Source organism: Cherax quadricarinatus, chromosome 7, assembly GCF_038502225.1.
Source record: "Cherax quadricarinatus isolate ZL_2023a chromosome 7, ASM3850222v1, whole genome shotgun sequence".
NCBI classification, from domain to species: Eukaryota; Metazoa; Arthropoda; class Malacostraca; order Decapoda; family Parastacidae; genus Cherax; species Cherax quadricarinatus.
In genome coordinates, this window is record NC_091298.1 from 8711155 (window position 1) to 8724401 (window position 13247).

Sequence of the window (13247 nt, forward strand, 5' to 3'; positions counted from 1 at the left end):
AAGTAGCAAGATGTACCTGAAATTTTGCATGTTCATGAGACAGGAAAAAAGAACACTAGCAATCCTACCATCATGTAAAACAATTACAGGCTTTCGTTTTACACTCACTTGGCAGGATGGCAGTACCTCCCTGGGCGGTTGCTGTCTACCAACCTACTACCTAGGAGAATCCTAAATGTGGTTTGATAAAAAACAATTTATCATCCAATTCAGACCAACGGTTGTAGAGATGTCATATCACTGAAAAATTGTCAGGGAAATTAATGCCCCTGTGAGAAATTAGGTCATCAATAACTGACTGAATGGCTGAGTTTGCTGGTTCATTACCCCAAACATGTGCCTGGCAGAAATGTGACAACCAAAAGCTGTTGAAAAAGGATGATTGGATGAGGAAAACTGAATGTTTGGATAGCCTGCAATTCAGATATAAAAAAACAAGCATCCATAATAAAAGTTATAAAAGAACTATAGAACAAGAACTCTTCTATAGTAAAACTTCTGTTCAGAAGTTAAAAATTAGCATTAAAAGTATTTACAGGGATAATTGTCTTTGAGCAAGTATCATAATTTAGCCAATATCTTATGAACTCTCTAAAAAAAAAAAAAAAAAAAAAAAATGTAAATTAACTAACCTGTTAAAGGAGGTAACTTGAAGTTGATGAAAGACTCTTGACCCAGAAAACCAGAACTACCCTCCAGTTCCTTACGTCAAATCTGATTGTCTCTGAGTCCGTAGGTCCTACATGACCCGTACATGCTTAGCATTTCCCGTAAATGTGTTTCTTTTAACATACCAGCCGTCTCCCACCAAAGTAAAGCGACCTCCAATAAAGACAATCAAATCTGATTGTCTCTGAGTCCGTAGGTCCTACATGACCCGTACATGCTTAGCATTTCCCGTAAATGTGTTTCTTTTAACATACCAGCCGTCTCCCACCAAAGTAAAGCGACCTCCAATAAAGAAGAAACACTTTCACCATCACTCATCACCATCTTGCCAGAGGTATGCTGGCATTACAGCTCAGATGTTCATCCAAACTGCAAATCCCCACCTCTCCTTCAGAGTGTAGGCACACTCTTCCCATCTCCAAAACTCAATTCCAGCTAACCAATTTCCCCTGAATCTCTTCATAAATGTCAAGTTGTTCACACTCCAACAGAACATCAGGTCATAAAAGCCACTTACATCCACACCTATCTAACACACACACTCACCTGTTGAGTGTCTAAGTCCTTTGCATACAAAAACCTCTTTTACTCCCTCCTTCCCTCCACTACAGGTGTATACACTCATCCTATTTTCCTTCATTCTCTCTAAATATCCAAACCACCATTTGGATAATACTTTTAGTAACCCCACACCTCCTAATCTCCGAACTATGAATTCTCTGCATAATATTCATACCACACATTGCCCTCAGATACATCATCTCCACTGCCTGCACTCTAGAGGAGGGGTTAGAGATATTTGTTGTTAAGAGGGAAATCTGAACTGTCGTATCCACGTGCCTCTGGCAAGACAGTGATAATGTGAATGGTGGTGAAAGTGTTTCTTTTTCGGGTCACCTTGCCTCTGTGGGAGTCAGCCGGTGTGTTCAAAGAAAAAAACATGAAGGACCAACAAATATTAACTACACAAAAATAAAAAAGCTTAATATTTGCTTTACAAGCTAATGGATAAAAATGCAAATTTGATACTCATCTGTGTATCTAATAAAGCTCTCACTTCAGAAACTCCCCTGTAAGAAATACACAATGACAGGAAGAGTCAGAGAGAGGGTAAATTAAGTTTGAACATAACAAGCTTATGTGAGCAAGCTTGATTGGAGTGAGGACAAATAGTTTTTATGGCTTGAGGCACTGTTATAGTGCAAGCAAGGTAACATTCATGAAGGAATTATAGGAAACCAGTTAGTCAGACTTCAGTCCTGAAGGTGGAAAATATACTGCCTGCACTCTAAAGAAGGGATAAGGATGTTGCTATTTGGAGGGTCATCTTAAATATGATATCAGCACACTTTTGGCTAGGCAGCAATGGTAAATGTGATTCCTATGATGTGAATGATGTTGAATGTATTTCCTATGGTTTGGGTTGCCATGATTTGTGGGGGACAGCTGGTGTGTTAAAAACCTTAATACTAAATATTGTTGAGCTTTCAATACAATATCAACTGCCATTCTATATACATACTTTTTTTTAACGCCAAGGTAGGGTAACCCAAAAAAGAAACACTTTCACCATCATTCACTCCACCACTGTCTTGCCAGAGGCACTGAGACACTACAGATAAGACGTATTATTTTCATAACATTTCCTCTAACTAAACATCAACCACTGAGATAAACAGAGGTAAATAATTTCATTACATAAATTTCTTTCTGCATTTTACATTTCAGTCTTGCAAAAGAATTTTTGGAATACTAACCAATAACAAGCAATTAGATGTATGTGCATCTAGAATATCTCGGGTACTAGCTGTTGGTGACTGAGAGATAGCATGAGTTAGGCGATTATAATAAGATCGAGCAATGGGTGTGAGGCTGTTTAACAGAGCAGGGGCCCCCAGTGTCAGAAGGCCAATTAATGCCCCTACATGCTGACCCCATGGACGACTGCTGCTGGCCACAACTCCACCAAGACTGCTCACAACCGTTTCCCAAGTTCCTCGACATCCTGGTTCTCTTGACACAACCTAAAACAATTTATGACATTAATACAGATGCATATTCTCTTCCAACAATATCAATATCAACTGAAATTTGATCAAACTATTTTGTTATATACATACAGTACCAGTATGTGACCACCACAGAATCATTCTTAAACCTTTTGTTTACATGGGATTTCTACTTAAATCCAGTTGTACACTCAACATAAATAAGAAGTGGTTATTTCTTATGTTATGCCTGTGTGTTCTGTTACAGATCTGAGGTAGTTGTAATAGTGAGTAGTGTAGCTTGGGGTATATAATACTAAATCTTTGAAAGAAAGAACACCAATTTTGATATTTTTTAATGTGCTGGATGTGTGTATTGAATTTCAGTTTGTTATTTGGATATAGGACTGTGAATTTACCTTCATCCTTCCTTGTACTATAGCTCTTTCTAGCTCAATACATAGTCAATACCAAATTCACTATATTAGACCATAGTGCAATTACTAGTGAGAGACTGGTGCTACTTTTAATTTGTATTTTTATATTATTAGATTAAATTCAGTTGTACCATAGCTCATTCTACCTCAAGACATAGTCAATACCAAATTCACTATATTAGACCATAGTGCAATTACTAGTGAGAGACTAGTGCCATTTTTAATTTGTACTTTTATATTATTAGATTAAACCTATTGTACTTTAGCTCACTCTAGCTCAAAACATAGACTCCACAAAAGTCATTATTAGACCTTAGTGCAATTACAAGTGAGAGTCTTGTTCTATTTTTAATTTGTATTTTTATATTACTAGTTTATACCTAGTTGTACTTTAGTTCATTCCAGCACAACACACAGACAACATCAACTTCATTATGTGTAGTAGTGACTATACCCTACATGACCAAAATACTCTAGCTATATACTTGTCCAAACTTCCAACCACTACAGATATCAGTAGTAGAACTCAACACACAACTCAGGATATAAATAACCATAATTTTAAACCTAGAAGATGATTGATCACGTTGACCCTGATCTAAACCTCCATAATCTGACACCCAATCAAAACCTATTGGAAAGTAACTGCCTTTATTACACAGCATCACAAGCCACCACAATCCTAAACAATGCTAAAAGTCTATCAGTACTTAACTACAACATCAGGTCCTTAAGCAAACACTATGATGACCTCCTAGCACTCCTTGAATCACTAAAGACACCCTTCTCCTGCATTATTCTTACTGAGACCTGGCTTAAGCAGGACACAATAGATATCTACCCTCTACCAGGATACACAGCAATTCACAACTGCAGAACAAACCAAGTTGGGGGTGGTATTGCAATCTATTACTCTAACCAATTATCTTGTCTTAGCACCACTTGCTTTAGTGATGAATATGGGGAATACATTTTTGCTAATTTTACTGTAAAAAACCTTAAGACGCCTATAACAATCGGTGCCATTTACCGGATACCTCACACAAACATCCCAAATTTCAGTGAGAAATTAAAGTCACTAATAACAAACAGACAAATGAATAAGCACCACCTTCTCTTAGCTGGAGACTTCAACATCAACCTTGGCTTACTAGATGATCAGCCTGTAACTGATTTCATCAACAATATGAACAACACACTTCTCATACCAACAATAACTAAACCAACCAGGCTCACTGAGACAAGTGCAACCATAATAGACCACATATGGACTAATATACTAGCCCCCCTTAAATCAGGGATAATCACAGATAGCACTACAGACCACTACCCTACCTTCCTCCTGACAAACATTAGTAAACCACCACTTGAATACAACAAAGTCTCATTTAGACTCCATGACGAGGCCTCAGTAAGGAAGTTCACAGCTGACCTAGAGACTGTTGATTGGCCTACAGAATTCTCCAAGGCCAATGGTATTGATGACTGGACAGACATCTTTCTTAACAAATTACTTAGACTATACAACAAACATTGTCCTATAAAAACAAAACAGATCACAAACAAACGGCTTGGTTGCCCATGGCTAACCAGCACCATTCTGAAATCCATTGACAAGAAACACCAATATGAAAAGCAATATAGACAGGGCTTAATACATAAAGATACTCTTAAACACTATTCATCAGCTCTCACCAAAGTAATAAAAAAAGCCAAACAACTATACTACTCCAGTAGATTCACAGACACTAGAGGAGATATAAAAAAGACCTGGAAAACACTCTCTCAGATTCTAGGGACCCACAAACTGAGAAAAACCAAGAATATTGTCCTAACTAAACCTAATGAAACACCACTACATCCCACTGACACAGCTAACAAGATAAACGACTTCTTCTCAAACATAGGATCTAATCTCGCCAGTAAAATCCCACATACCAATGCCCATGCCGGGGACTACCTAGATGGAAATTTCCCTAATTCCTTCTATCTTGCACCAACTGAGCCCACGGAAGTCATTGAGATCATAAAGTCACTTAAAAATAACTCGGGGAATCTGTCTCATGTCCCACCATTACTGTACAAGCGAGCGGCCCATGTCCTTTCGCATGCTATTTCATTACTTTTTAACAAGTCAATAGAGACTAGCACCTTCCCGAAAATACTCAAGATGGCAAGGGTTACACCAATACATAAAGGTGGTGACCCTACAGACTTAAACAACTATAGGCCAATATCTAACTTACCATTGCTATCCAAAATCTTTGAGAAACTCGTGCACAGGAGACTGTATTCATTTATAATGGCTCAAAACATACTCAACCCCTGCCAGTTTGGATTCAGGAAAAATAAAAGCACTAATGATGCAATCATAAAAATGCTAGATCTGCTTTACACAGCATTGGAAAATAAGGAATATCCACTAGGAATTTTTATTGACCTAAGAAAAGCTTTTGACACAGTAAACCACCAAATCCTACTCCACAAACTTGACCACTACGGTATAAGAGGCCATGCGCTTGCTTATTTCAAATCTTACATTACTAATAGGTATCAGTACGTCACCATTAAAGACACAGCATCAGCAACACGGCCACTTGATACTGGAGTTCCGCAGGGAAGTGTCCTTGGTCCCCTGCTCTTCCTCATATACATCAATGACCTTCCAAACGTATCCCAACACCTGAAACCCATTCTCTTTGCTGATGACACGACTTATGTCATCTCTCACCCTAATCTTGCCACCCTCAACACCATTGTGAATGAGGAGCTGATTAAAATATCGACATGGATGACAGCCAATAAACTTACGCTTAACACTGACAAAACTTACTATATTATGTTTGGTAGCAGAGCAGGAGATGCACAAATTAACATTAAGATTGACAACACTCTAATTACCAGAAATAATGGGGGAAAATTCCTAGGCTTATACCTTGACAAAACCTGAATTTCAGCACCCATATCCAGCATATAGCCAAAAAAGTATCCAAAACGGTTGGGATCCTCTCCAAGATACGATACTACGTGCCGCAAAATGCCCTTCTCACACTATACCACTCACTTATTTATCCATACCTCACCTATGCTATTTGTGCTTGGGGATCAACTGCAGCAACACACCTAAAGCCAATAATAACCCAACAAAAAGCTGCAGTAAGAATAATCACTAAATCCCATCCCTGGCAGCACACCCCCCCACTCTTCAAAGATCTAAACTTACTCCCAGTTCAGTACATCCACACTTACTACTGTGCAATCTATATCTACAGGGCCTTAAACTCTAATATCAACCTTGACCTAAAACGCTTTCTTGATAGTTGTGACAGAACCCACAGGCATAACACCAGAAACAAACATCTCTACGACATTCCCCGTGTCCGACTAAACCTTTACAAAAATTCAATGTATGTCAAAGGCCCTAAAATCTGGAATACCCTACCTGAGAACTCTAGAACTGCAGACACATTCATCACCTTCAAAACTACCATTAGAAAACATCTTATCTCCCTGATACACCCCGTCAACTAACTACACGAATACCACCTGGTGGTTCACACTTACACTCGCTCACTCATTTGACCATAAACAGAAAAATTAATCTCAATCTTAAAATAATGAATCCTGTGATACTCCAATACTGAAACTATATACTGTGCCAAAACAAAAGCATTCACATTGCTAAACTCACAAACTAGTATTTAGTCACTTAGCCATAATACCAACTTACCTCATAATTTGTAATATTTTACAATTAAGAATAAAACTAAGTATGCCCGAAATGCCTAGCCATGCTAAGCGTTCTAGTGGTACACTCTGTAATCACAATTTTACTACATGTAAACCAAACAATAACCAAATTTCTGTAAACTCAGCATTGTAATCCTTATAGAGAATAAACTTTGAATTTGAATTCCAGACACCAGAGACCACTACTCAACCTTTCTCATAATCAATCTAGGTAAATTCCAACATTACTAAAGTTACCTTCAGACTACATAACGAGACGGCTGTTAACAACTTTATAGCAGCTATGAATAACATCGACTGGCATAATGAGCTCGAAGCATATACAGATATGAATGAATGTATAAATAATTTTCTAAAAAAAAAGCCAATTACCTCTATAACAAACATTGCCCTAAAAAACTAAACAGATCACAGCTAAGAGATTGAATAGTCCCTGGCTAACACCCAGCATCCCTAAATCCATTAACACAAAGCACCAATATGAAAAACAGTACAGAATGGGTCAAATAACTAGAGACCAGTCTAAACGTTACTCATCAGCTATTACTAGCCTGATAAGAAGATCTAAAAAATTGTATTATGAAAATAGATTACATCACATCAAAAGTGATGTGAAAAAGACCTGGAAAACTCTGCAATTCTTGGAACTAAAAAGTTATCCAAAAACAAAACAATCAAATTAACAAAATTAGATGAACTCCTACTCCCACCAACTGAAACAGCAAACAGACTCAATGTTTTCTTCTCCACCATAAGAAAGAACCTAGTGAGCAAAATCCCAAACTCAAACACCCGTCCATCAGACTACCTCACAAGCACCTACCCGAATACACTATTCCTAGCTCCAACCAACCCAACAGAAGTCTCGCTCATCATCAACACCCTTAAAAACAAGGCAGGAGACGTAAACAACTTGCCAACTTTTATGTACAAAAAAGATTCCTAAGTATTGTCACCAATTATTGCAACGCTCTTTAACAAATCCACTGAATCATCTACCTTCCCAACAATCCTCAAAATAGCGAGGGTCACCCCGATCCACAAAGGAGGTGACCAAGCTGACTTGAATAACTATAGACCAATATCTAACTTACCACTGCTCTCTAAAATATTTGAAAAATTAATTCATAGACGGATCTATTCCTACCTCGTGTAACGCAACATACTAAACCTCTGTCACTTTGGATTTAGGAATAATAAAAGCACAAATGACACTATCATACACATGTTAGAACTAATATATACCGCTCTCAAAAAGAAAGAAGTCCCGCTGCGAATTTTCATTGATTTATGTAAAGCTTTTGATACAGTCGACCATGAACTGCTGTACACTAAATTAACACACTATGGTATAAGAGGCCACTTCCTCAACTACCTAAAGTCATACCTTAGTAACAGAAGCTAATATGTGTACACAAATGGTGCAAACTCTTCCACTCAACCAATCACAGTAGGAGTCCCACAGGAAAGTGTCCTTGGACCACTCCTCTTTCTCATCTACATCAGTGACCTACTGAATGCATCACAGCTACTCAAACCCATATTATTTGCAGATGACACTACATACGTCTTCTCCCACTCAAACCCAGACATACTTGCCAACATTGTCAATACTGAATTGCAGAAAATATCTGCCTGGATGATGACTAATAAACTTACCCTGAATACTGATAAAATCTATTTCATTCAGTCTGGAAGCAAAGCTGCAAATGTTCCACTTAACATAACGCTAAACAGATCACCCGTCACAAGACTCACAGAGGGAAAATTCGTAGGAATCCACCTTGACAGTAGCCTCAAGTTCCAGACACATATACTACAACAAATCACCAAGAAAATCTCCAAGACTGTAGGCATACTATCAAAGATACAGTACTATGTTCCACAACCAGCTCTCCTGGCACTGTACCATTCACTCATCTACCCGTATCTCACATATGGAATTTGTGCATGGGGATCAACAACATTAAATCACCTAAGACCACTAATAACCCAGCAAAAGGCAGCAGTCAGAATGATAACAAATTCCCACTCCCAACAGCATACTCCACCAATTTTCAAAAGTCTAAATCTGCTCACCATTAAGAACTTGCATACTTATTCATGTGCCTACTACATACATAGAACAATACATGCAAACATAAACCCCCACTCAAACTTCTCCTCACCAACCATAACAGGACACATAACCATAACACAAGACACAGATCTCTTTTTGATGTACCCCATGTCCATATCACACTATGTAAAAACTCTATGCATATAAAGGGCCCAAAAATTTGAAATTCATTACCAGAAAATACTAAAGTAAACAGGTCTGAAAATCAAAAGTCACTTAATCACTCTAGATTAAATGCTCAATACTCAACATTCCCATAATATAATTTCAATATTTACTTTTGAACCTATTATTCATTGTCGACAGGAATAAAATTGAATCATGTTTCACAAAAAGCATTTTTGAATATATGAATACAGTAGGGCCCCACTTTACGGCGTTCCGCTAATACGGCGATGTCAAATTATGACCAAAATTTGCTATATGGCAAGCAGTCTTTCAAATATGGCATGCCCCACCTGGTTTGTTTACATTCTCCATGACCACATCTATTATGTCTGGAAACTTTCCAAAATTTGAAGTGTTTTAAAGTTATTGTGTATTTTATATGAACTCTGATAATTATACTATGTGTACCTGTACATAAATATACTTACACACTGTGCTGGTGTGCAGGTACACATTAAAATCACTAAGAATCTCCCTACTCATGATGCCACAGTAACACTACATAATAATAATCACCCTTGGGCACAATAAATGTGTTGTTTTACATTAATATAGACATTTTCAGTAATCCATCTATGATATTTTCTTTAAAATTATATATGAAACACATTACATAGCATATAAACAGGATACGTACACTCACGGAATAAAAATTGATGTAAATATGAGATTTGTTTACAAAGCGGCTGTGTAGGTAGTGTCGGAAGAATTACGTTTTCTCTAGTCAAATACTAGAGGATAACTGTAGAAAAATATTCCTTTCATATGCCTTCATTCTATATATAGCAATTCACGACCCTTGTGGATTTAACGCTTCTTTTTTATTATGACAATAATAATAATAATAATATCATCATCATTCACTCTAAAAATGGTGTGTTGCATTAGAATGGGAGTGTTGCTGTTTGCTTATTCTGTACTAGCTTGTACAACTTGCACACAATGTAAGAGTATTTGTATTGTGAGGTAATTATTATAATAAAAAATATTGTGAGGTAAAAGTTTTACAAACTCTTACAAAAGTACATGAATTAACTAAAAGTAGACACATATTAATACGCATTTATTTCGTCTGACCAAGTGATTGCCCACTACCTGTTCAGTTTGTGTTTTTACATTGGCTGAACTCTGTATCTCGTTCTCTCTTTCGTTAACTAGTTGGCTCTCATTGACGATGGCGTCTAAGTTTAGGAGTGTGGTAGCTGGGTGGAGGGATAACATTACATTTTCTCTGCTCAGCCACCAGAGAAAACGTGTATGAATCTGCGTTTCGCCCAGCCACTCCCCCACTCCGCTTCTGTTTACAATTTTTTGCATGAATTATTCATTACTTCTCCCTCCGTTTATGATGGCATCTAAAGGTAGTTGTTAAAAACGATTGAATTCAGTGAACAAGGTATGTCAATGCTAATAATATGGCTCTGGACCACAGTGTAGGTAACCGGTATGTGTAGCCCAGGCGGGCTACACCTACTGGCTACCTACACTGACTTCCTACAAATAAATACTACTCGCCTCTCTTCCTACACATATTTTAAGGTAAATAATGAGTGTACTGTATGTATATTTTAACTCTCTGGGTTGTTTTAAATATTGTATATTAAGTATGACCTAGGTAGTTGGTTGGTAGACAGCAACCGCCCAAGGAGATACTACTGTCCTGCCAAGTAAGTGTAAAACGAAAGCCTGTAATTGTTTTACATGATGGTAGGATTGCTGGTGTCCATTTTTTGTCTCATAAACATGCAAGGTTTCAGGTGCGTCTTGCTACTTCTACTTACACTTAGGTCACACTACACATACATGTACAAGCATATACATATACACACACCCCTCTGGGTTTTCTTCTATTTTCTTACTAGTTCTTGTTCTTGTTTATTTCCTCTTATCTCCATGGGGAAGTGGGACAGAATTCTTCCTCCGTAAGCTATGCGTGTTGTAAGAGGCGACTAAAATGCCAGGAGCAAGGGGCTAATAACCCCTTCTCCTGTATAAATTACTAAATTTAAAAAGATAAACTTTTGTTTTTCTTTTTGGGCCACCCTGCCTTGGTGGGATACGGCCAGTTTGCTGAAAAAAAAAAAATATTAAGTATGAGACAGGGAGCCAGGGCTACCTACACCTGACTTCCTACAAATAAGTACTACTCACCTCTCACCCTACATTAAGATTACAAATACATTAGGGTAATGAATGTACTGTGTATGTATTTTACTTTTTACTGTGCTTTTAATACCTAGTTCTATTACTACCTTAATATAATTTAGTGTAAACTTGTTGTCTGGCATTTGTATGCATTTGTAAATGGAAAAAAATGGCGTTCTGTTTTCCAGCGATGTCTTCTTTCCAGCGATAGCCTGGAACCTACCCCGCCGTATAAGTGGGGCCCTACTGTATATCCTTTGGTTTATATAAATTAGATTCACTTATAATTCATAGAACTACTGTACAACTATGATAAATTTCCTTAGTGTTAAGTAGTCAGTAAGCCAATATATTAAGTCGGCCCATAATGCCTAGGCATAATAGAGGCTCTCTTTGCATTGCAACCCATTATTGTAAATACATAATCTCAATGTACTACTTGCAAAGAAATAAATAAATTTGAATTTGAATTTGAATTTCAGTCTAAGTATCATTCATCCTGATAATTGTATCATTTCTCCTGACAGTTGTTTTGTTTCCAAGTATTATGTAGTAGGTCTTTCATAAACTTAATGAGAACTTGCTGGGAGTCATCTCTGTAATCTTTTTTTTAATCCCACCTTTTACTGTTAATGAAGACAGATGGATCTGGATTTGATACAATAAATGTGCATCAATGTTTATATGGGTAAAGTTGATTAAGTAATGTCCTTATTGTCAAATTTTGGTACCTATCAATAAGATCAAATTTGATAAGGAAAAATTTATGACCTTTGAACTCATAATGCTCTTAGAAAGATATTGTGTTCCAAAGTATCAAATGCTCTTTGAAAATAAATAAACTGTTTTAGTGGGTATACATAATTTTTAATTGATATATACAACCCAAATACTACATATATCTTGCAGAGGTAATAAAAAAGATGCATTTATATTTTTAAATACAGTGGAACCTCGGGTTTTTGTATGCCCTAGTCTGTATGTAAAACTATAGTTATTCTCTATAAAATATATTTTTTGTTAATATTTCCCATAAGAAATAATGTAAATCCAATTAATCCGTTCCAGATACCCAAAAATATTAACAAAAATACATTTTATAGAAAATAACTATAGTTTTACATACAGACTAGGGCATACGAAAACCGAGGTTCCACTGTAATGAAATCATATTTTAAAAAAGTAATTTTGTGTACAAATTTATTTTTTTTAACTAACCTGAATTAGCACATTGCATGCCAAGCTGCGAATCATTTGAGTATCCTGTGGAGACTTTCGTTCAATGATGATGCAGTATACCAACACATTAACTAAATCCCGCATCTGAAAGCAATAATCCATTAAACCCTCCATACTTTTATGAAACTATAATTTATTGTGGGAAGTATTGCTGCAGAAATAAGCTAATAAGGTTTCTGAAATACAAAAATAGGGATAGAAGAGGAGAAAAGCGAGAAGCAGCAACAGGAGGAGGAGGAGGAGAAGAATCAATGTTACATTTTTAATTTTTAAGTCAATACATAGAAGCACTTCAATATATTAACCCTTAAACGGTCCAAATAGATCGACGTTCAAATCCGTAGTGCTCCTAAAGTAGATCTATGTTCTTTTACATATTTTCAAATATAACAAAAAAAAATGTAGATAAAAGTTTTTTTACACATTTTCAAATGTAAAAAAAAAAAAGATGATGTACATTTTTTTACATACTTTCAGATGTTGAAAAAATGTATATATACGGTGGACCGTTTAAGGATTAAAGAGAAAGTAAAAAATCATACTTTCTTTCTTTCTTTCAACACACCGGCCGTATCCCACTGAGGTGGGGTGGCTCAAAAGGAAAAACGAAAGTTTCTTCTTTTACATTTAGTAATATATACAGGAGAAGGGGTTACTAGCCCCTTGCTCCCGGCATTTTAGTCGCCTCTTACAACACGCATGGCTTACGGAGGAAGAATTCTGTTCCACTTC

At 36.7% G+C, this 13247-nt stretch overlaps 1 protein-coding gene across 1 annotated transcript in view; it reads right to left on the minus strand.

Moving 5' to 3' along the window:
* Nucleotides 1-13247, minus strand: part of LOC128687006 (TAF6-like RNA polymerase II p300/CBP-associated factor-associated factor 65 kDa subunit 6L) — a 43829-nt gene that overhangs the window by 13594 nt on the left and 16988 nt on the right. The window contains exons 7-8 of the mRNA XM_070082264.1: nt 12495-12599; nt 2427-2693 (exon numbers count right to left, since the gene is read on the minus strand). Coding sequence (XP_069938365.1) covers nt 2427-2693; nt 12495-12599 — 372 coding nt within the window. The remainder of the gene's footprint in view (nt 1-2426; nt 2694-12494; nt 12600-13247) is intronic.